General features: G+C 57.5%; 8 protein-coding genes across 8 annotated transcripts; 5 read left to right on the top strand and 3 right to left on the bottom strand.

The window, feature by feature from the left end:
• Positions 1 to 169: 169 nt before the first annotated feature.
• On the bottom strand, positions 170 to 1,081 carry DCS_04567 (polyketide synthase; the record flags this gene model as incomplete). The annotated part of the gene is made up of 2 exons (XM_040801875.1): positions 170 to 424; positions 485 to 1,081. The coding sequence occupies 2 exons, from the start codon at positions 1,079 to 1,081 to the stop codon at positions 170 to 172; spliced, it is 852 nt and encodes a 283-aa protein (XP_040656908.1).
• A 1,965-nt stretch (positions 1,082 to 3,046) lies between these two features.
• DCS_04566 (uncharacterized protein) lies at positions 3,047 to 4,908 on the top strand (the record flags this gene model as incomplete). Its single annotated transcript, XM_040801874.1, has 3 exons — positions 3,047 to 3,166; positions 3,254 to 3,341; positions 3,410 to 4,908. 3 exons carry the CDS (start codon positions 3,047 to 3,049, stop codon positions 4,906 to 4,908), a joined length of 1,707 nt encoding a protein of 568 aa, XP_040656907.1.
• A 2,244-nt stretch (positions 4,909 to 7,152) lies between these two features.
• DCS_04565 (uncharacterized protein) lies at positions 7,153 to 8,250 on the top strand (the record flags this gene model as incomplete). Its single annotated transcript, XM_040801873.1, has 1 exon — positions 7,153 to 8,250. One exon carries the CDS (start codon positions 7,153 to 7,155, stop codon positions 8,248 to 8,250), a length of 1,098 nt encoding a protein of 365 aa, XP_040656906.1.
• Positions 8,251 to 9,303: 1,053 nt separating this feature from the next.
• On the bottom strand, positions 9,304 to 10,619 carry DCS_04564 (putative histone acetyltransferase; the record flags this gene model as incomplete). Its single annotated transcript, XM_040801872.1, has 3 exons — positions 9,304 to 10,356; positions 10,414 to 10,541; positions 10,598 to 10,619. 3 exons carry the CDS (start codon positions 10,617 to 10,619, stop codon positions 9,304 to 9,306), a joined length of 1,203 nt encoding a protein of 400 aa, XP_040656905.1.
• A 467-nt stretch (positions 10,620 to 11,086) lies between these two features.
• Positions 11,087 to 12,604, top strand: DCS_04563 (DNA repair exonuclease rad1; the record flags this gene model as incomplete). Its single annotated transcript, XM_040801871.1, has 4 exons — positions 11,087 to 11,225; positions 11,282 to 11,336; positions 11,694 to 11,758; positions 11,808 to 12,604. 4 exons carry the CDS (start codon positions 11,087 to 11,089, stop codon positions 12,602 to 12,604), a joined length of 1,056 nt encoding a protein of 351 aa, XP_040656904.1.
• Positions 12,605 to 13,241: 637 nt separating this feature from the next.
• DCS_04562 (uncharacterized protein) lies at positions 13,242 to 13,667 on the top strand (the record flags this gene model as incomplete). The annotated part of the gene is made up of 1 exon (XM_040801870.1): positions 13,242 to 13,667. One exon carries the CDS (start codon positions 13,242 to 13,244, stop codon positions 13,665 to 13,667), a length of 426 nt encoding a protein of 141 aa, XP_040656903.1.
• A 3,571-nt stretch (positions 13,668 to 17,238) lies between these two features.
• DCS_04561 (uncharacterized protein) lies at positions 17,239 to 19,479 on the top strand (the record flags this gene model as incomplete). Its single annotated transcript, XM_040801869.1, has 1 exon — positions 17,239 to 19,479. The coding sequence occupies one exon, from the start codon at positions 17,239 to 17,241 to the stop codon at positions 19,477 to 19,479; it is 2,241 nt and encodes a 746-aa protein (XP_040656902.1).
• A 1,953-nt stretch (positions 19,480 to 21,432) lies between these two features.
• On the bottom strand, positions 21,433 to 22,011 carry DCS_04560 (uncharacterized protein; the record flags this gene model as incomplete). The annotated part of the gene is made up of 1 exon (XM_040801868.1): positions 21,433 to 22,011. The coding sequence occupies one exon, from the start codon at positions 22,009 to 22,011 to the stop codon at positions 21,433 to 21,435; it is 579 nt and encodes a 192-aa protein (XP_040656901.1).
• Between the last annotated feature and the right edge of the window lie 11 nt (positions 22,012 to 22,022).

The following is a 22,022-nucleotide window of genomic DNA, read 5'->3' as shown; positions in this document are numbered from 1 at the left end:
CACTCGGCTTGCAGCGGAAAGGCAAAGCTGTCACCAACGCAGCGGAAGGGCGAATCACTTGGCTCCTCGGTCGCCTTCCGTTTCCCTTCGGTCAGGCATGGCAAGAGGTGGCAACTTGTACATAAAGATACTCTGCAATGATACACGACCAGTCTTCCCGTCCTTGGCCTTAACCGCGGCGTCGCGTGGTCGGGCTCTTCGTCGACATGGACGTCGCCGAACCTTTCGCCTTCTCCTGCACGGCCGACTCTCGGACCTTGCCAGGGGCCTGGGTGGAGGGTATGTTCCAGTAATAGACCATCTGCATGGCGAGGACGGCGTTGAGGACGAAGCCCGAGATGAAGCCGTAGAGGATGAGCTTATCGTCGACCTCCTGGAGGGTGGTGAAGATGCGCGAGAGGGAGCCGGCGAGGTAGTTGAAGACCTGGACGTCGCATCAGCATCCAAGAGCCGCGCCCAACATGAGGGGTCCGGGGGTCCCTACCGCAAAGGCGCTCAGCTGGCCCGTGCCGCCCTGCTGGTAGATGGCTAGGATCTGGGGCAGCTTGCTCGCGACGCCGAGGAGGCCGGCGCCGGCCTGCAGGAAGCTCAGCGTCCGCATGTCCAGGAAGCTCTGGGAGAAAAGGACGGCGGCGCTTCCGAACAGCACGGCCAGCAGGACGGCGGCGACGCTGGACCTCCCCGTGTAGTTGAGGACGAGGACGGAGATGATGACGTTCTGGCCGAGGATGAGGACCGTCTCGCCAAAGGTGCTAAAGGGGAACCCGTTGCGGACGTTGTAGGCGAGCGTGATGAGGTACGCGCTCGTCTCGAGAAGATAGGCGAGGAAAGAGATGCCCTCGGCCGACTGCGAATGGACGAGCTTGAGGATCTGGGGCACCTTGACGACGGAGGAGGCGGCGATGATGCCGATGCCGAGACCCTTGCTGATGCCCAGCTTGAGGCACTCGACGTCGTCGAGGTGCACGTCCAGAAGCAGCGTCTGGTAGCAGTGCTCGCCGATGATGGAGACGCCGAGGTTGCGCAACGGCGCCGGGAGGTTGCGCGTGATCGGCTGAACGAGTGGACGGAGCGCGTCCATGGTTGCGACGGAGACGGGCAGTGGACAGTAGCAGGTGGGTTTCGGGAAGGAGGGGGTGACGACGGCGGGTTCCTACAGCATATCGTTGCACCCAATCGTCAGCGTCGAGCCAGGGAACTTCCTTTATCCACGAACGAGAAGGGGTGTGTTGGGTCGGGAGCTGCCCACCGTGCGCTGCAGAACGGTGATGATGTTGGAAACTCGTCGGCTATCCAAAGGCGACATGGGAAAGCTCCATCAAACGACACGCGACCCGGATGGAACCACGATGGGTCTTTTTTTTAGCCGGGAATGCGACGTGTGAGGTTCGTTCAGCGTCCAGTCAGCACGTTCAGTGGGCCTCGGAGTAATTCGCTCCCGCTCCGGCGAAGAAGATGGACTGGCTTTCAGGTAAGCAAGTACGTACTAAGTAAGGGTCAAGTAAGTATGTAGGTAAGTTGGCAAGTAGGTAATAGTAAGTGAGTAAGTAAGTAAGTCATTGAGCTCCGTACTCCGTACATTGTTGCGATTATTACTTGTATTAATACGGAGTACTCCGTACTGTACTTGTAATAGCTGCCTGGAGTACGGGGTACTTACTAATAATTTCTGTCTTTCTTCAGTGCCTGCCTGCCTAGCCACTACCTAGGTAGTTACAGCAGCTAGTACAGTACAAGTACTTAAGTGTAGGCGTGCAGTGCACTACAGTACTGTAGCGGTAGTTACAGCCTAGGGTAGCGGTAGGTAGAGTAAGTACAGTAGGGTGGCAAAAAGGTCGATTCAATCTGTACGAGTAGCACCACCAAAGCTGAATCGCCATTTTTGTCGAGTCACTGTACTACTACGACACCAGTACCTACAGTAAGTAGTAGGTGTAAAAGGTAACTCTACCGCGGAAACCAATGGTAATAATCAACCATCGCTTGAAACTGCGCCTATGGATGGGCATTTCGCCCATCATCTGCCGCATGGATTACGACCATCACTGGCAAACTGTGATCTGAAAAGCGGTGGCAGCCTGGTGCCTGTTGACCTGTTGGGCCTTTCCTCTCCTTTCCATTTGCATCTACTCCGTGCACCTACAGCTTCTTGGTCTGCAGGTGAATGACGCCTGCATATGCTGGCTCAGCCACCTCCAGCATGTCTTGCCTCACCAGCTTGTCGACGAACCAAGCATCCAACTGCGGTGTGGCCGGCATGAGGGCGTCCGAGCAGGAGTGCAGCTGCACCGCACATGATGCAAGCAACGCGACCGTGTCCCTGCCAGCCTAGCCTCTCGGCTGCGCGGAGCGACCGACTCCTGGCCGCGCAGCATGGACAGATACTTGTATGTGGACAAATCAGCTGTAGCGTACCTGGAGGCGCCTCGCCCTTTGTTTGTGCATTCGGACTAGACATCGTCTGTGTGCTTCACCGACAAAGGCAACGAACGGAGCATGGATCCTGGACGTGTCAGCCCACGAGGGGTTGCTGGAAACCCCCCCCCCCTTTGGCCGTTGGGGGGTCATTGGATCATTCATCTGCTGGCACCTGCGACCCCTCCAAATCCCTGCCTCGCGGCCAACCCCCGTGCATGGCTCGCTCCGACCAGGCCTCCAAGACGCACGGGATCTGGGCGCCGGAGGCAAGCACGTCAGTCAATCATCAATCATCACCCTCCCTCCCTACCTCTTCCGTGGCCGAATCTCACCCCACACGAAAAGAATCCGGCCTGCGGCCCTCGTATCGGCGAGGCGTTGGCTCGCCGGGCCTCACACCGTAACTCTCTCCCCTTCCGCCTCTCCTGTCCGGCTCCAGGTTCAGCTCCAGGTCCAGGTCGCGGTTCCATCCATCATGTATGGCATGTCCAGACGCCTTGCTGCCACCGCTGATTCATCCGGATGCCCTATCCTTCGCATCTCCCCGCCCTGCCCCTGCTCGCCTGCTCACCAGCAGCACCTGCGGCTCCTTTCGCTCGATCGGTGAGCTCAGCGTTGCTCCGTCATCATGTCAACGCGGTCGGACGAAACGCCCGCCTCGGCCGTCGAGTACGTGTACATGTTCGAGAGGAACAATGCGCCGACCAAGCAGCTCGATGCCCTTCTCAGGGCCATCGCCCGTCATATCGTACGTCTCCTCTGTTCTGCCTCGTCCTCCCTCGTCCGAGACACCGTCCGAGCCGCAGCGTCTGGCTGACCTTGGGCCTCGCCGCAGATCGTCGAGATCGGCGACAAGCAAGATGCGCAGTTGACACCGAGCAAGCTGGCCGCTTTTTACCGGGCTGTCGGCGGCGACTACGACTGTACGTCGACCGAAGCCGTGCAGACACTCGCTCCCCTCTACCGCGCTAACATTGGGGTGCAACAACAGCCCTCTTCGTCGACATGCCGCACTCGTCCCTCTCCTACATCTGGCAGGTGACCGGTTGCCAACACTCGCTTCAGCCGACGACGGATGACTTTGCCGCTCCCTCGATCCCTGCCTTGACCTTTCGGGGCTTCTCCCGCTGGGAGTCCCTCGAGATTCTGCTCGGGCCCGAGGAGCATGTGCCCTTCCTGCAGTATGCCGTCCGAAACTGGGCACTGAAGCACCCCGACACGGGCGAGCCCTTTCCCTCCCACCTTCCGGTCGACGTCTTCCCTTCGCGGCCCGACACCGAGGTCGATCGCTGGCACAAATCCTGCGCCGACAGGCTGAAGAGCGAAGCTGCCTCCTCGGCCGAGGACGCGCCGCCCTCACCCAAGCCGTCGTCGCCTGCCGCCAATCATACGTCGCCCCCCCCATTCGCCTACGTACATTTGAACCCCTTTCGACCGCCGTCGCCGCGATCCAGAGCGCCCAAGTCGGATCATTTTTCCCGGCCGATGCCGTTTGCTCATGTGCCGGCCCATCCTTCGACACGTCATGCGGGCACCCGCCGACCTGGTCCATCCCCCCCTCGGGACGAGACGGCCGAGGAGCACGCAAGACGCAAGAGCTTCTCCGACTATGCCTCGCCCAAGGCCAACACGGAACCCCTCTACCACTCCTACTCGTCCGCCTATCTCGATCCCGGCTTCAAGAGGCCAGCCGCTCCGCGACGGCACAGCCACCCGAGGCACCACTCCGACTCGTCCGACTCGGACGTTGCGCCGCAGCCCACGAGCCATAAAATGAGGCAAAGGCATCATCCGCCGTCTCCGCCGCCGCCGCCTTCGTCCGTCCGTCGATTCGTCCCGCCGACAGCGCCCCCGCCGCCGCCCGCCCCCGCCGGCGGGCCATCCTCCTTTCGCTCCCACCGTTCCGACATGCACCCCGATGAAGCGAAACGAAGAAACGGGCCGAGCCCGCTGGGCTCGCTGCGCAACAAGCTGACCGAGACGGTGTCCAGCATGCTGCCCGGCGGCATGACCGCCGACCGACCACGGTCCGGCTTGCGGCAAAACGCGAACAATGAAGCGGAACGCGTGCGCAAGAGCCGCGACCAGTTCCAGCCGGCCCAACCGTCGCGCCTGAATCGGAGTTACTCCGACGATGACTCGAACAGCTCTGATGGTCCCGTCGAGGAAGATGTCCGGAGGCGTCGAAGGGTACGAGATGAACGGGACCGGGAACGTTTCCAAAGGGGCCGTCCTCGAGATTCAGACCGGGCTCGACAAGACGACAGGGATTCCGGAGGCCGACGGGACCGTCCCTCCTTCCGGCGGCCCGAGGCCCACAGGCGAACGAGCAGCCTCGACCGGCAAGGGGACCACCCGGCGTGGGATGCGCGCGACAGGGCCCGGCGGGACGACAGACGAAAGTGGGGGAGACGATCCCCCGAGGAAGGCATGGCAACGGCAACTGTCGGGGCGGCCGGTCGACGATACGCCGAGCCGGCGTACAGCTAGCCATCATGTTGGCACAGCGGGAGGCGTGTCCATTGACGGTGCACTGTGCCATCCATAAGCCGGCCCCGGTGCGCCATTTGGTTCCACCGCTTGCTGCCATGCAGGAATTGTGGCGCCAACGTACTTTGACTTGGCCATGCTCAGATGAACGTGTTTGCAGCTTGGTGATTTCAGCCTGACATGACAGGCTCGGTGGGAGGGTAGAAGCAGGAGCTCCTCTTTTCTCACGACGCATACATATAGATCAAGGTTTCTCCATGCAGCTCCTGCAACTTGTTACTTGTTCTCCTCGACGACACCATGTGAGCGGGTGAGTGGTGCGACCTCGCTGTTGGCATCAAGAGCAGACACCCATTACTCCAAAATGCGATGGGTTTTCGTGTGGTAGATGAAGCATGCAAGAGTTTCTGGCCAGATTTGCCGCCGGCCTGCGGCGGGAGGGGGCGATGCGATGTTGACAAGACACCTCGCTTGATTCGTGGCAAGGGTTTTGCTTCGGTGCTTGAAGGCCATCCATCTGTGATCGGATTTGCGGGACTATGGACACGTGGTCAGTCATGCATGAGTGACGCATCTCGAAACTTGTCTTGTTCATCTAGCATCAATCTTTGCTGTCACGCATGGTGCTCGCGGGAGACCGAAAGGGATCGTGAGCTCTCGCACAACTGCTGCCGTGTGCCTAATCGTACGGCACAAGTACTCGCAGTTTGTAGTGACTGACACGCCGCGGGGCGACGAATAAAATTTCTAGTTGCTTCCACCTACAGTATACTTGCGCTGCGCAGAGGTCAGGTACACCTAGTAGTAAAGAACATGTTGGGGAAACGGCGAATGCGAGTTGGGCTTCCAGGTATAACTGCAGCCAAGTACGGAATACATGTACTGTAATTATGCTTTGCGATACAGGTGCCTTAGTGCTCCGTACCAATACAGGTAACGGTACTAAGGTACGAAGGTAGTGTGCACGTACGGAATATGGAGTATTAATACTTGCAGCCTACTAACGCGTAAGGACAAGTAAATGTACTCCTTGTACGAGCACGAGCACTGTAGTCATACCGTCACTACTGCAAAGTAAAGGTGGTGACAGAACTTGCAAGTACTTATCCTTGTATTGCTGGTACCTAGTACTTACTGTAGGTGCAGTACTCGGAGTAAATCCATGTGTGTGCAACTGTTGGGGGCACAGTAATTAATACTCCGTACAGTACTGCACGTCACCGCTACTGATGTACAACGTAAGGAGTGCAAGAACTGTACTTACAGTATTGTTAGTACGGAGTTCTCGGTGCTTGGTACCTAGTATAGGTACATTAGTACTTGTGGTACTAAGTATACTGTACGTTATGCTTGAGTACATGTGCATACCAATGATGACGAATGGTGACCTGGGGTGGCAAGTCATACTTGTACTTCTCCGTACCCAACACCTGATTGTAGGCGTACTTACTTACTTACAGTAGGTATCCGTGCTAAGAGTGGGATGGTGGGTGCTTCCATCGGCCCCCACCCGTCATCGGGCCCCCCTCCCCTACATATCCCTCGCCCCAAGGGGACAACAGGCAACCGCCTGGCCACTCAGGTGCGACGGCAAACACCCTCCAGGCGGCAGCGCAAGGCACCCAAGGCACCATCCAGGGCCGTCATCAACAAACGGCGCCTCTTTTCCCGATCCATGCCACCTCCACCACCATCACTAAGCATCCAACAGTACTAATTGCATCAGTAGTTGCACGCTGTTTCTATGCCCTTCCATTCCTTCCACCTCCAACCGTTCAGCCGACCGATCGACTCCCCCTGTCCCAACCGGCAATCATTCGGCCTGAGCATCGTCGTCCTCTCTCGTCCACCACTGCACTTTTCACCCATCTTTTGGCCCATTCTCGGGCCTCCCGCCACGCTGTGCACAATCAACCGACCAGGCGTGCGGGCTGTTTGCTGCTGCCGACGGGCCAAAACCGCCATCACAGGCTGACTGTCCGGCTCCGCGTGCCTCCCCCCAACGCTCGCCCCCTCCCTCCCTCCCGCGGTGACATACGCCTCAGCAAGCTACTTTTTCAGCCATATGAACGTGGCCTCGAGAGACGACAGCCGTCCAACCGAAACACCTGCCTCCCCTCTCCGACCGTGTAGTCGGTCCTCTCGCCTGGTTCATCAACCCTCCCACCCCCACTCCCGCCGGCTTTGGTCCGGGGATTCGCACCGCTTTCCCGCGAGGCTGGCCATCCGACCGCTGTCGTCAAGATGAAGGGTCGCCCCGTTGAAGATATCGTGTACGAGCACATGTTCCCGAAGCTCAAGTCCAGCGATCCCCAAAACTTCAACGCCCTTCTCCAGCGCTACCTCATCCCCGAGGTCCGTCAGGAGACGCACGCTTTCTACGGTCACCTCGACACCCAGGAGGCCAAGTACCCCGGCCTCGACTACAACCACAAAACCCACCGGATCCGGCTCACTCGTTGGCCGTGGCATCGCCGTCTCATTCGCGCCTTCAACAACCTTGGACTTACCTGCCATGAGATCAACAGCCTCACCAGGTGGGAGGGCACAAAGTGGGCCAAGGAGAAATATGAAAAGGAGCAAGGCATCACCATCCATGACACCACCGACGAAGGGTTCCTGGATGGGACCGAGCCAGCCGATGTGGACCAACTCGCCATGAGACTGGGCCAGAGTGTAAGTCCGGCAACGACCATCCACGGCCTCGGCGAGCTGGATGACGACGACGACGACGACGACGATGACGACGACGTCGATGACGATGACGATGGCGAAGGCGAAGGCGAAGACGAAGATGACGACGCAATCGGCAACGAAGACGGCGACGATGACGACGATGACGACGACGGCGACAACGACGGAAGCGACGAGGATGTGCTCGAGAGTATCGGCATCGAACTCAACGAGCGGCTCCTCGTGCAGGCTGCGCGACGTGAAGCCGGCGAGACGTCGGCCGTCATGGACGAAGAGTGGGAGCAATGGTTCAAGCAAGTTTTCGAAACGGGCGAGCTTTCCATGCTCACGGAGCAAATGACGGGAACAGCAGAGAATCCACTCGAGGGAGCTACCTCTGGCTCGTCCAGTTTCCCTGCAGACGTAATCCCGAACAGCATACTTAGCGCTGCCCGTGCTGGCCAGTGGTCCGAGATTCCCGAATTGCTCCAACCTCTTCTTCGACGCACGCTCGAGGCCGTCAACTTCGACAACAGCCCACCTCCCGACGGATCGACTTCATCCAACATGTTTTCTCGCCGTACAGACGCTTGGCCCAGGCGAACCTACTCAGATCTCCGCTTGCCGGTCGGAGACGCCTCCGCCCCTTCACCCATCACAGAGGCATGACACGTTACCTTTGCTACTCGGTTTTGGTGACTTCATGAAGCCTTACGATTGCTTTTTTATTGTTAACCATAGACATCCCTGCAGCGTTGCCGCCTCGGATCCCGAGTTGGGCATTTCACATTTAAAAGATCTGCCGGAAGGTGTTTTGACTCCATCTCAAGAACTCCCTCCAACGAAAGCAATTTGACTGGAATGATCTCTCGTCCTTTTCGACCCGAAACCAACTCGGTGGATGTTTCGGGCGCTGGTACGGCGTTCTCCTGGTTATTCGGCGTTGGACCCGCCGCTATTCGCCCCAATATCTTAAGAATGAAAAAAAAAGAGAAAAAAAAAGAGAAAAAAACGCAAGTGGACGAGGAAAGACGTGCAAGGGCCGGCGGTATAGTGCGCGGTTTGAGGAGTCCTTGTTGGCCCAACGTCACACTTTCTCGTGCATCTGATATTGAACGGAAGGAGGAGAGGGGGAACATCGGCGGTCATGCAAGGACGCATGGTATGCAAGTGTCTTACAATTTGCCAGCCGGTTGTGCTTCTTTTTTTTTTTGAAAAAGGTAGCTTTGAAGGCGGGCAACGCAAAGCCAATATATGCCTTTTATGATCAAGGAACCAATGCTTTGCCTTGTATTCACTATTGGTATCACAAACAAAGATTTTCCAACTGAGCCGTTTCCGGTGACCGCGCCCCCCAATGAGTACAGAATACTTGGCAACTGTTCCGATGCCAGCAAAACGCAGTCTCAGGTCCCCATCAAGGTCGGCCACGTTGCCTTCAACGCCAATGAAAAGAATGCCCAGGCACCACGCTATTCGTCCATGTTTCCTGCAAAGTCTCCGCTGCACCGTCTAAAAAACAACCTCTCGCATCTCGGACACCCGGTTTGCTCGTTGGAGCCGAGGAAGAAGCGTACAAAGCACTACAAGTCACACGCTGTCGTCTGTTTTCCTCTGCCGTGACACCCTCAGGCGCGTCACCGGCCCTGGACGGGAACTGGCTAGAACGCTGGGGGTGAAGGAAGGACTGCGGTTGACACACCACAACGCTGGGGTAAAGCCCTACTTCTCCGGCTCGAGGTGTGACCACTCGGGAACGGCCTTGATCTGCTGCCACATGTACTTTTCCAGCTTGTTGGCCGACTTGGCATATGGCGTGTTTTCATTGTTGTACTGGCGGCAGTTGTCGAAGATGAGCTTGGCGTCTCTAGTAAAGTCCTCGGGCGTCGCGTACTGATCCGCCTCCAGCTTGGACTCCATGGTGCTGAGGTCCATGGGCTCCTTGATGACGTCGTAGTAGTCGGCCACGTCGTCTCTGTTGACGGGAACGAGAAAGGGCCACGCCGAGTTGTGGTTCTGCAAGTCGTTGAGCAGGTGCAGGAGTTGGTTGTAATTCGGTCCGTGTCGCGGCTGTCGGGCGAGCTCGTCCATGTCCGGCGACCAGCCTGATTCTCGGATCGCCGGAATGTCGAGCGGGTTGAGAGCCTTGACGCCGTTCTTCCACTCCTTGGGCGGCGAGTGAACGATGTGCGACTTGGAATAGGCACGAATCTTGGCCAGCACGCACTCCTTCTGCTTGAGCAGCATGCGCCCGACCTCGAGGTAGCGTATGCGAGGCAGCATGGTGCACTGCATGATGGTGCCTCCCTCGTAATCTTTAATATATCCCATCCAGACCTTCTTGTCCAGGGTGATCTCCTTGGTGAACCCCTGCTTCTTAAAATAGCCGATGGCGTAGTTGTCCGCGTAGGTGAGAAAGTGCATCACATCGCTGCTCGCCTTGACATAGTCCTTCAGATGGGACATCATGTGTGCGCCGTACCCTTTGACTTGCTGATCGGAGCTGATGGCGCAAAAGACAATCTCGGCGAACTGGCGACCCTTGAACGGTCGATATGTGATGCCGCCGACAACCTCGAGAGGTTTCTTGACGATGGCGATGGAAAGATGCGTGCGGTCGTAGACGAGCCGGGCGATGTAGTCCTTGGGCATCTTGGGAAGCTGCTTCTGGAAGATGCATTTGAGGCCGGTGAGAATGATGAGGGATTCGCGCTCATTGTCATTGTTGACGACGCGGAACTCGATCTCACCATTGCGCTCTTCGATCACAGCAGGCTACGCCGGTTAGCCAAGACGGCACTACCATCCGAGGAGAGCGGAGGGCAACTGTACCTTTTCCGGAAAGGGGATCGGTTTCATCATCTGCGTCACGTCATCGTTCGGTTCGGTCGAGTCGTCATGCTTGATGCGTTTCGATGCCGAAGGCGACGAAGGATCCTCGGATGCTTTGCGCTTTGATGCTGGAAACTTGTTATTCATCCAGCTGCACGAATGCTTGAGTAAGGGTGTGCCGTACTGTCATCCTTTCCTTCATCCATGTTAGCGGGCGGTTGAAGCTGAACTGTATGAATGGGAATCGCAACTGGGTGAGGCGTCACAAGTGGAGTTGCGATATTCGCTACAGGGGTGCTGAAGAGCAAGATGATGGATTGGCAGGCAGTAAAAAAAGATCAATCAGTTTAACAAACCAGCTGTAGCACCACTTGCACTTCCCTTTTGTTTCCCCTTTCCAGCACGTGCACTGCTTACGTTATGCCCTTGCGGCCGCCAGGTACGAGAAATATTATCACTAGTGCAGGCAATTGGGGGCATTTGCGCGCTAAGCCGCATTAGCTAATGGGCCACGATGTCCGCCAGGAACCAATGCAGCTCCAGCTTCGGTCGACCTACATCATTTCACATCAGTACACATTTTCACCGCCATACCGTCGATCTCTGCAAAGGAAAAGTCAATCAGTTCGGAATCAAGCTGTCGAGGCAGTTAGCTTTTTTTGAAATTTAGCACATGGATTCCTCCCTGCTCGAGGTCTGGCAAGCTTCTGCTGGCAGCCCGTTCCTCCCTGTCATCGGGAAGAACACGCAGTTTCTCGTTGCCTTCGTGCTTCTGCTTTCGGGTCTCATCGCTACAGGCGTCTTTGCGCTCAGTACGTGCTCCAGGGCTTCGCAGCCGGCCGTCGTACCGACACTGACCTTCGCACAGATCGGTCTCTGGCCAACCTTGTCGTTATCGGCATCCCAGCCTGCGCCGCGTTTGGGTACGCACCCTCGCTCATTCTCGTCCCCGATGAACGGTCAAGGCTAACATGGGCACGCACAGTATAGGAGTCGTATACATGTTCTGCGCCGTCGGAGTCTACGTCTGAGATTGAGCCTGCCGAGAAGCGTCGGGCCGGTCCATTGTACATTATTAGCTGAGTCGAAAGAAGAGCGCCGTTTGATCCACCGTTACCTGTCGAGTAATTTGTTTTTTGTTTCGCATCCGTGCCCCTATACGAGCACGAAAAGTCCGTTGCGTTTGAGATGGCGTCGGAGAGACAGCCCATCTTCCGGGCAGTGGCCACGTCTACGAGGCCGCTGTACCAGCTCCTTCGATGCATCAACTTTGCGCCCAGAGTTCACGTCCAGATCACGGAAGATGGCATTCGTTTCGCGACGGACCATGCACGAGTGATGCAGGGTACGCACGCCCTCGGCCGAAGGATGGGTTGTGACGCTGACGACGGCAGGCGTTGCTTTTCTGGACAAGGCACTCTTCACCGCCTACTCGGTTCGACTTCCCCCGAGTGAGTATGGCGAAGGGTCGGCCCTGCCCAACTTTCAAATGCCTCTCGAATCGCTGCTCGAAGTCCTTCAGATATTCGGTGCCGTCGACGTGGCGACGCGGGCGCAAAAGGCCGAGCAGGACCCGTACCGTGGCAACCTGCGCAACTATCGTCCCGATGCCTTTAGCAATCAGATGCTGGGCATATCGGGGACCTGCACGCTCGTGTATTCCGAGGAAGGGGATCCGTTCAAGATAACGATTGAAGAGTCTGGCGTGAAAACTACGGCTGGCTTGACGACGTATCTACCCGAGGTGCCTGAGGACATTCCATTTGACCGTTCCGATCTCATGTTCAAGATCATCATGCCGTCCAGGTCTCTGCTGGACTCGCTCGCGGAAATCCTGCCGACGTCACCGGAGAGGCTTACGATCACGGCGGTCAAGACGTCGCCCTATCTGACTCTTGCTGGCACGAGCGACCTCGGTAGCTCCGGCGTGGACTTTGCGCGTGGAAGGGACTTGCTGGAGATCTTCACCGTCGCCGATCGTTGGTCGCAGACGTACCGGTTTGACTTTATCAAGAATTCGACGGAGGCGATGCGCATCTCGAGCAAGGTCAGCCTTCGCGGCGACGGGCAGGGAGTGCTGAGCCTTCAGTTCATGGTGGACATGGAAGGTGGTACGAGAAGCTTTTTGGACTTTCGATTCGTTCCCTTTCTGAAGCACGAGGATGATGAGAGCGCCGAGGGGGAGGAATGAGAGGGGTAACGGCCGGAGACGAGCGTGGTTCTGATTCGGTCCTAGTTTTCTTTGACAAAAAAAAAGCTTGCTCTTGCCACATGTACGATGCCTTGTTCTGGATCGGAGGAGAGAAGGACGGAACCCGGCTGACGGGTGCTCATGTTGGAATGGATTGGATCTTGGAAGCATTGTGCCCTAGCGTGCGCGGTTCCTGCGGCGCCACCGGCAGGCTCTCGCTCGACGGTCAAGGTCGTGCTGCCAGCCACTCCCATATACGCAGGACACGTTCCGCTCACGGCCATGGCAGGGGTCTCCGCGGCACCGTGTGGCTACGTGAGACCTCTGCAACGACTGGAATGCGGCCGTGGCGGGGGGGGTTGAGCTGGCGCGGGGGTTGAGCTGGCGGAGGGAGCATCGGGCAGCTGGGTAGGCGTCGATGCTGGGCGAGGTTTAAAAGGCTCCGTGCCTGCGCTCGATCGCGCGAGCTGTTGCCAAGCTCATTCATTCGTTACACGAGCACGATTTGCGATCTGGCTGATCTGCGGAACCGTCGTACGGGACGTTGGCGTCGACAATCACGATTCACCGCATAACTGGACGACACCAGCAACCGCGATCCACCCCCCGGAAGCACTACTGGCGGACAACAGCGACCATGTTTCGTTCCGACAAGTTCCGACTGGACGACGAGGTGACGGAAAAAGCTGGTCCAGAACGAAGTTGCTGCCGACAATTGGCGTCGTTTCCGAGAGGAGCGGCCCGGGCGGTGGCGGAGTGGTTCACCAGCTGCTGCAGGTCGCGGGATGGGACGGAGGAGACGGGGCAGGACGACCGGCAGACGCTCATTAGCGAGCGACCCTTCCAGTTCCCGAGACAGGCGGCATCGTCGTTTTTGAGGCCGAGCACGCCGAGCAGGATGGACGTCGAGCCCCGGGTGGTGGCCACGCCGCCGCTGCGTCTCGAGCTGTGCGCCAAGTATGAGACGACGAGACCGCCGCCGACGAGACAAATGACGGAAAAGGTGCGAGAGATGCAGACGACAGATTGCCAACAACGGCCGCAGCCGATGACGCAATGTTGAAATGACGAACCATGAAGGAGAGAAGGGACATTTCGAGGGCAGATGAGGGGGCCAAGAGGGGCAAGTGAAGTGGCAGGGGTGGGGAAGTCGCCTTGTCACAAGTACACAAGCAAGAAAGCGACAGGTCTGAGGCTGAGAGCTGCAGCAGCAAGAGGTGAGCAGAAGCTGATGACGGTTACCGACGGGCCTGAGCCCCGGCATGGACGCCGGCCATGCATGTACGAGAACTGTGTGCGTGTACGTGTACCTAAGTGTACGAGTACCAAGGCTCGTAGTCTGGGTCGCAAGGGATGTTGGACCGAAAAAAGGTCATGCATAATATAATGCCCAGAACGACGGGCTGACGGGGCGGTAATACGATGTCGGCATCCGCTGCGAGGGGATCGGACGAATTTGGGGGTTGCCTTGGGTCACAAGTATACGTATTATTGCTTCTGTTTTCATTAGAACTGTGGGTATTATTCATGATTAATATACTTGCCTGCCCAGCTCTGTGCTACGAATACAGGCCAACAATGAGGAGTACGGTCGTCCGGGATCATGCCAACGAGCCACGCCGCCCGTACGCTTGCATGCAGCATTTCTTCGACGGGGACGGCTCGGCTTGGGCAGATGCCCAGACTACCAAGATGAAGTAGACTGCCATACTCCTTGTTCCTCGCGCCAGCACGTGCATCAGCCGACAAGGTGGTCGGTGATGATGTAGGATGGCCACGATGTGCAAACTTGATTCGAATGCTACAAGTGCATGTATTCTGTCGTTGGTGAGCCTCACTCGCTTCATCTTCTGTGTCGAGCTGGTCCCAGGAGGAGGTCCAAGGAGGAGAGGCATTTTTAGCCACTCCATTCAGGACAGTGTTTTACTGATGGTTTAAAAATAGAAATCGCAAAGCTGCCCTGCCCATTCAGCGACGTCGCGAACTGTTCAAAGCGAGGCCCGACGCGGCAGTCAACATTGTTCACGAACACAGGCGGCATAGCAGTAGACGAAGCAGAAGTAATCCTTGGGCGGTGTGTGCTGCGGTGTCTCTGGACCACAGAACTGTGCTATGCTGTGCCGTGCTGCGGTGTCTCTGGACGATAGGGCACGGTGCTGTGCTGTGCTGTGCTGTGCTGTGCTGTGTGCTGTCTTGTTCTTTGTCCACTGACGCCAGGACGTGCATGAACTTGCATGCGCATGACCAAGTAGGCGGTGTACGGCTTGGTGACGGTGACTGCCAAACGGTGTACCGTTCACAAACAACTTGTTTGTCCATGCGAGAAGCGTATGAGCCGTCGTTCATTATGTCCATCACTTCGACGTCTCCCAACGTTCGTTATGGGGGAGTCTACCGCAAATTCACCCCTGTGCCTTCGTTACGCAGTGCGAGAGTGTTGAGATGGCGGTTGGGGTTTGGTGCTGCAAAAGGCCGCCAGGCCGCTGAGGGTACTTTGCCTCGATCTCGCGGCCGTGCGCTCGAGCTCGCTATTTCGACCCCAATGGCAGGCTGGCTGACGAGCTTTCGAAGCGTGTGAGCAAACACTCGTGCCAACTCGATCGCTGTTCTCCTCGCTGTTACCTCGCTGTTACCCATCGTGGCACGGAAGAGGGGGCCACGGGGCGGCGTGTGCATCGAGTTGGAGACCTTGTCTCTAGGCTCCAAGACTTTGCTCCCACATCAGACGAAATGGGCAAGGTCTCCTCGAGGGCTGGATATGATTGCTGCACAGTACGTCGTGCACGTTTATGGAATATTGACTCGTGCATGCATGCACATTGTCCAACAATGCCGATGTACTTGGGCTTGGGCTTGCAATACGGAGCGCGGAGTACGGAGTGCGCAATGAATTATCAATACGCCAACTGCGATGTATTTGGGGGGGGGGGGGGGGGTCCCGGTATACAGTACTGGCACTGTACAGTAAGTACAGATTAGTACGGAGTACTGTAAAGTGCGGAATACGGAGAATCACTTCATACTGTACATTCATACTACAGCACCTGAATTTTACGAGTGCGTCGCCTGCCGGTGTAAGTAGTCATCTTCTCCGTCCTCCGCACCTGCACAAAGGAAAAACTCCATCGGCAAGCGGCGCCACCAAAGAGGCAGCAACGGTTTGGATTTGACTTAAACTGTTTGCTGTGTCCCAGGCAGCTGCCAAACTTGGCCGCCAACTTCGGCAAGCGCGAACCAAAGTGGGAGGGAAGGCGGGAAATGTGGGCGGGAAGGTGGGAGAGAAAGGTGGGCAGGCGGCGGTATTCGGCCAACCATCGCCGTCCAGTCATCTGGTCATGAATCTGGGATCCATGCCTCCCACCATCACATCACGTCGGTGGGCGTGTTGGCTCGCCAGCTCCCTCCCCTCATCCGCCCCTCGTCCATCCCGTCGATATGACTTCAAAAGTCGACTTTGCCTTTGACTCCACCCAGCGCATCGTCTTTTCGGTTGGTAGGCAAGATAGGCAAGATTGCCACGAATCGTCATGGCTCGCTAACCAATCAGCCCGCTTGCCGTGCGCAGTCATTCGTTTGCTCCAACCTTGAGCTGGGAATTCGGCTGCCTGCCTTCTCGTGTCTCTCCGTCGTTTCTCTCTTTTCCGCGCTGCTTCTCGTTTTCCACGTAGCCTACGAGTGCGGAGCGCGTTGGTGCTGTTCTATTCCTACCACGGGCGGATCTGGATCAAGCTGGCTCGCCGTCACACGAGCCGGACACTACGTCCTGCCATTGGTCGCAACCCGTGCCGTCGAATGTCCGTCGACGGCAATCATGCACCGTCGTCTTGTGGAGAGACACGGGTCGGTCACCAGCCGGGCTCGTCAAATCTGCTTCTCGGGCCTCTATCCGACGAGTGGGTGTTTGGTGGCAGACTGTGGCAGACTCGAAGCGGCCAACCAACAAAGACGGCCAACGCAGCCACGCGGCCAACGCGGCGGCTCTTGCAAGTCAAGTCCATGGTATGCATGTACATGTGTGTGCCAGCTGGCCATGGCGAGCGGAAGAAAGCGTAGAGGGGGGACCTTGCCAATCCCTGCGCCCGATTGCACTCAATGCCGCCTGGGGACAAGGGTGCGAGGCTCGATGCAGACGACGGCCACCGCTTCCTCCTCATGCCCGCCATCCGTTCGAAATAGCTATCGATCGAGAGGGGGGTGAGCTGGGGCCATAAGCATGAGCTTAGTCGTCGCCTGGGCTATCACTCGGCGCCGTACCGCTTCTCGACACCCATGCTGCCTGGGGCCAAGATCCAAGGGCAGACCGAAGCCAAGGTCCGCACCGCAGTCTTGCAGGTCGAGCACAATCCAAATTCTCTGGCCTCGGACACGGGCCAGCAGATTCTATATTAACCCTACCGATCATTCGTTGCTGCCGGTTGGTGTCGCAGGTTGCGTGCTTTCACAGGCACATTCCTTCAACTCCCATGCGGTCCTCTTGTTCTCTTGACCTGCCTCCTCTTCCGGAACTGTACCCTTCACAGCTCGCTTTGTTCTTGCTGTGGCGCCTTTCTGTGACCTCTATTTGAGCTCCTACACCATCTCCCAACTTTCTCGGCCGGTCCAGTCCTCGTCGCCCTTTACTTACAGCCGCCATGATGTTGACGGAGAAGCGCACATCCTACATGCCGAACGCGCGCTTCGCCATCAAGCGCCGGCACTGCCCATCCAAGTCCTTGGACGCCGACCCATGCTGCAAGCAACCACGGCCGTCGGACGACGCGTCCTCGTTCAAGTCGTCGAGGACGCTCTCCTGGATCCCCTCGCTCATCCGCCGTGCCGCGAATCCACCCGTCATGGTCCGGACCGGTCACGAGATGCGTCGAATCGTGAACCCCCTCCCCCCCATCCCTCCTAGCTTGCACAGCTCACCCTCCGACTCGGCGGAATGCCAAGAGGGCTGCCAACCTCTGGCGAGATGCTTGCCTCGCGAAACTTGCCGTCGCCTCCCGAGCATCGAAGGCCCCGCCCAAATGGACCAGAAGGAACAAGAACACTCGCATCAACGACTCGCACGACCTGCTCTTCCTTTCTGCGCCACAGGCACCAGCTTGGAAGAGCAAACACCTCCTCGTCGATCTCCCCCTAGCTCTCCCCTTCGCTCCCCCCCTCGCTCTCCTCCGACGTTTTCCGATGTCGACTTGGTCAAGACGTGCGGGCACGGCAACATGGTCGGCAAACAGGGACGGACAAGCGAGGAAGAGGAGGAGCTATCCGCCAACATCCGTCAACTGATCCAGGAGACGGAACGAGCATTCGAGGCCGTTGGCAACGCTCTCAACGACGTGCAACTGACGTCGAGAGACGTGCGGTTGCTGGAACCGGCCGCCCCTGCGCCCGTGGCGGGCACGCCCCCTTCGAGCGGGAGCTGCAAAGGGGTGCCGTCCCCGAGAACGGTGCCGACTCGCAAGTCGTCCGTCTCCAAGTCGAGGAAGCGGAAGCAAAAAATGGCAGGCAAGCAATCGAGCCCCCGAGCGGCCAAGCTGCAGGCCAAGGCCGCTCGGCTGGCCATGTCGGAGAGCGTCAGCAACCTCATTCAGGGCCAGAGGTTCAGGCGCATAGTGGCGGACGAGATGCTGACGCCGGCTCGGATGGACGAGATGAGGCGAGCGCGTGAGCGTGAGCAGGCCCAGTCGGAAACGACTCTTCGGTTGGAATGCCGCTCGTCCAACGGCTCGTGCCAGAGCGTCGGAACGGACCAGTCAGACACACCCTTGGAACCCTTTCACCTGGAAAGCCTCGTGTCGAGCATCGAGGCATCGTCGGAGCACACGCCGCCGGGGGCTGGGGAGCCTAAGGAGCAGGCATCTCCTGAGCAGGCATCTCCTGAGCGACCTCTACCGAGGACGAGCGAGCACGAGGAGCAGGCTCCGGCCGCTCTGACGGAACATCGCGTTTTCCGTGCCGACCATTCTCTTCAGCAGCGGGGGTCAAGGGAGGATGGGTGGAGGAGGGGGGAGAAGGAATCGGATGAGCGCATGACGCTCGCCGATTTTGCCTTTCCAGTCATCCCTCCAAGGTATGCCGGGCGACAGGGGTCACGAGCGCAGATGGCTCGACTGCCGACGATACCCGAAATCACAGGGTCGAACGAAGGCCAGACGACCGGCATCCTGGACGGCGATTCATCCGACAACGACGAGGCCGTCTTCTTGAGGGGCACGGCTCTATCGTCGGCCAACCGGTCGTTCAGACACGGGCACATCGTTTGCCACAAGCGGGGGGTGACGAGAGAGCAGGCCGAGGCGGAAGTGGACGAGACGGTGGACTGGACGGCCTTCCAGATGGCCATCCTCGGAGGCGCTGGAGATTTGGTGTCGGGCATGTACGAGGACGACCAGAACAGGATGGCGGATGAAATGGTGGCCTGGTTCGACACCTTTGGCTTCGAATCCCACGGCGAGCTCGTGTCGGGCGCCGTCTCGTCGGCGCGCAACTCGTCCCAAAGCGCCTCTTCGTCTTCGCCGTCGACGGTGCAGTCGGATACCGAGCTGCCGATCCCGGTCCAGAGCGAGAGCCGAGCGCGGCGGCACGGCTACGACGACGTCGTCCACTTCGGGTCCATGCCGGATGCCTTGGATGCACTCTCGATTTTCCGCGGCGACGGGCGGCGGCGCTGGACGATGGAAGGGCCGCCGAAGTCGTCGGCGCGCAAGGGGTCCGCCGGCCACAGGGCGCGGCCGAGACCGCTGGTGGTCGGCGGTGAGACGGTGGATGGCGAGGGTGTGGGTGTGCCGGAGCGCGCGGCGGAGGTGATACCGATGGGTTGCAACATGATGAACGACCTGGATGATTTTCTGCGATGGGAGGCGGCGTACATGCACGGGAGCGTCATCTGAGCGAGCGAGCGAGGGGATTTGAGTTTCTCCTTGACACACGGATCCTGGTACGATGCTTGATGACGCATGGGGTGCGACGCACGGTGTGCCAATAGCCATGCAAGCATTCGATGAATATCGAGCGTTGGCCACCTTGGAAGCATGAACGGTTAATCAAGTTCAATCCGAGGATGGGTGCAGGCGAGTGCCGGAGCTATTTGCATGCATGTACGGGCAGGGAAGATGGAACGACTCTCCCTTGCCGGCCTCACCGATGGGATGGATACCTGCAGGCCTGCACACCTGTATACACCACAAGGGAGGGCTTTTAGACGGCCAGGCACCAGCAGCAGTAATTGCATTGCACATGCCAGTGCTCGCATGGATCCGAGTGCCAACCTGGGTGGTGAAGGAGCGCCGAGGCATTGCTGCCAGTTTTGCCGACGGCAACGACGAGAGATGCAGCACGGGACGGACATGGTGCACTCCTACGTTTCGAGTTGTCCAGGACAACAAGACGCTGGTCGTTTGAGGCTCTATCGGTTGCATCCTGGACTTGTAGAATTCTGCACCCGTCTAAGAATACGCATCGTATCCTCGTCGGTGTGCCTTGAAGTGGCAAGGCCGCCGTGCTTACTGCTAAACTGCGCCTCAACCAACAGGAGCGTGGTAATTACTGGAGTAATCGCACAGGTACCATTGCTGCAAGTAATGTAGTAGTACTCCGTACATGCAGAAGCGTAGTATTAATACAGGACTGTATGAAAATAGCTGTGCTGTATTACTCCGTACTCGTACATGCATGCACCTGGTTGCAAGGACTCCGGTCTGTACAGTACTGTACTTGTAAGTTCAACCGAATGGGCATGTCAGAAATACTAGGGTGACCCAGTGGGCGTGCAAGCAACTGCATGAAATACTGTATTCCTTGGTGCTTCAGGTGCTGTACTCCGTGCTGTACTGTACTCCGTACCGTACATGTTAGTACTAGTAGTTAGCTTAAGTGTACTGTACATGACCAACTACTTACTGTAAGTAGGACATGGCATGTAAATATTACAGTTCGTATACGGAGTAAAAGTACAGTACTTGTCTGCAGGTGTACTTGCACATGTACTTAGGTGCTAAATACTATGGCTTTTAAGTACTTGTACTCCGTACATGTACTCCGCACTCTTTACAGTACTTATTTGTGTACCGCAGTTTGCAGGTGTGCTGTTCTCAAGAACGTGTCGCCCGTCCAGCGCCCGTACTCCGTATAGACCAAGAACTTGTACATGTACCCCGTTCTCCGTTCTGTATGTGTACAGTACGTGTGTATGTTTACATGTACTGTACTGTAAGTCAATGCACATATAGTACTTCAGTCTATGTACTCCGTAAAGTACATCGTCGCAAGTATTACAGTAAGTAGTAATTACCTGCCAAATGCAGACCCATGCTGTGGGGTTCCTGTACCCGTAGTGCATCGTGTTTGCATCAAGGACCTACCCCTACCACGTTTAGCGGGAATCTAGGGTAACTTGGGGGAACTTTGAATGGCCCTGACTTGTTCCCGTTTCCACTTGGGATCGCAAGCTAACCCAACGACCAACAACAAGGCGCTCAAGTCGGCATATCCCCCTGTCAGTAGAGTCATGATCCCTCGCTCTACCAGCCGGGGCGGGCGGCGACGTTAGTCGTCATGGGAGATGAAGCAACGGAACCAACAGAGCCCGCCTGCCTGGTGCGTGTTGGTTGTCATGGGACAGTTAGCCAGATGCTGGCATGGATTGATGGACAGTTGTGCGCTGTTTCGCAAACCGGTCTTCACCCTGCTACTTGTACGTACGAGAGAGTACTTCCACTACTCCGGTGCCTGACTCGAGTCTCGTCCTCGTCGTCTCTTTCTCCGTCGACAACGAGAGCGAGGTACTCCGTAGATAGATACAAGTTCCTGGAACGGTTCACTATACCGAGCCATTCTTCCTGTTCTCAAACTTCCAAAAGCAGGAAAACCCCCAGCGCAGCTCCCAACTCCCAGTTTGCAAGCGGCAAGCATCCACCTACAGACGATTCGACAAGATGAAGACGACGTTTTCGACAGTCGGCCTCCTCGCAGCCCTTTGCTGTAGCGGCACCGCCCAGGCGCGTCCTATACCCAAACACGCCATGGGCGTGCAACTCAGCAGCGGCAACCTGGCCATGACCACGACGGCCTCCTTGCTTTCCGAATTGCCCAAGTCCGACGAGTTCTATATTCGCGTCGACGACCGCATCGAACAAGTCATCAAGTCGACCTAGACGGACTCTGGGGCGAACGAGCTGTCGAGCGCTCGCCCGACCAGTGGCACGACAGCTAGCGGCCACTCCGGTCCGTTCTAGATCGCGAGTTCTCCAGTTGCCTTCGTCGTCGTCGTTTTTTTCTTCCCCGTCATTTTTCTTCTTAGAACCATTGTCGTCGTTATGTCGGGGCAGTTTCGAGACATCAGCTTCGGCGGTCATGGGACTCCAATCCTCGGCGGCGATGGCATTCCAGACTCTGCGGGGGACCCAGTAAGGATGGAGGGACATGCAGCAGGGCA

Source organism: Drechmeria coniospora, chromosome 02 (genome assembly GCF_001625195.1).
Source record: "Drechmeria coniospora strain ARSEF 6962 chromosome 02, whole genome shotgun sequence".
NCBI classification, from domain to species: domain Eukaryota; kingdom Fungi; phylum Ascomycota; class Sordariomycetes; order Hypocreales; family Ophiocordycipitaceae; genus Drechmeria; species Drechmeria coniospora.
Note: the sequence above shows the minus strand (reverse complement) of the source record. Positions and strands in the feature narration are given on the sequence as shown.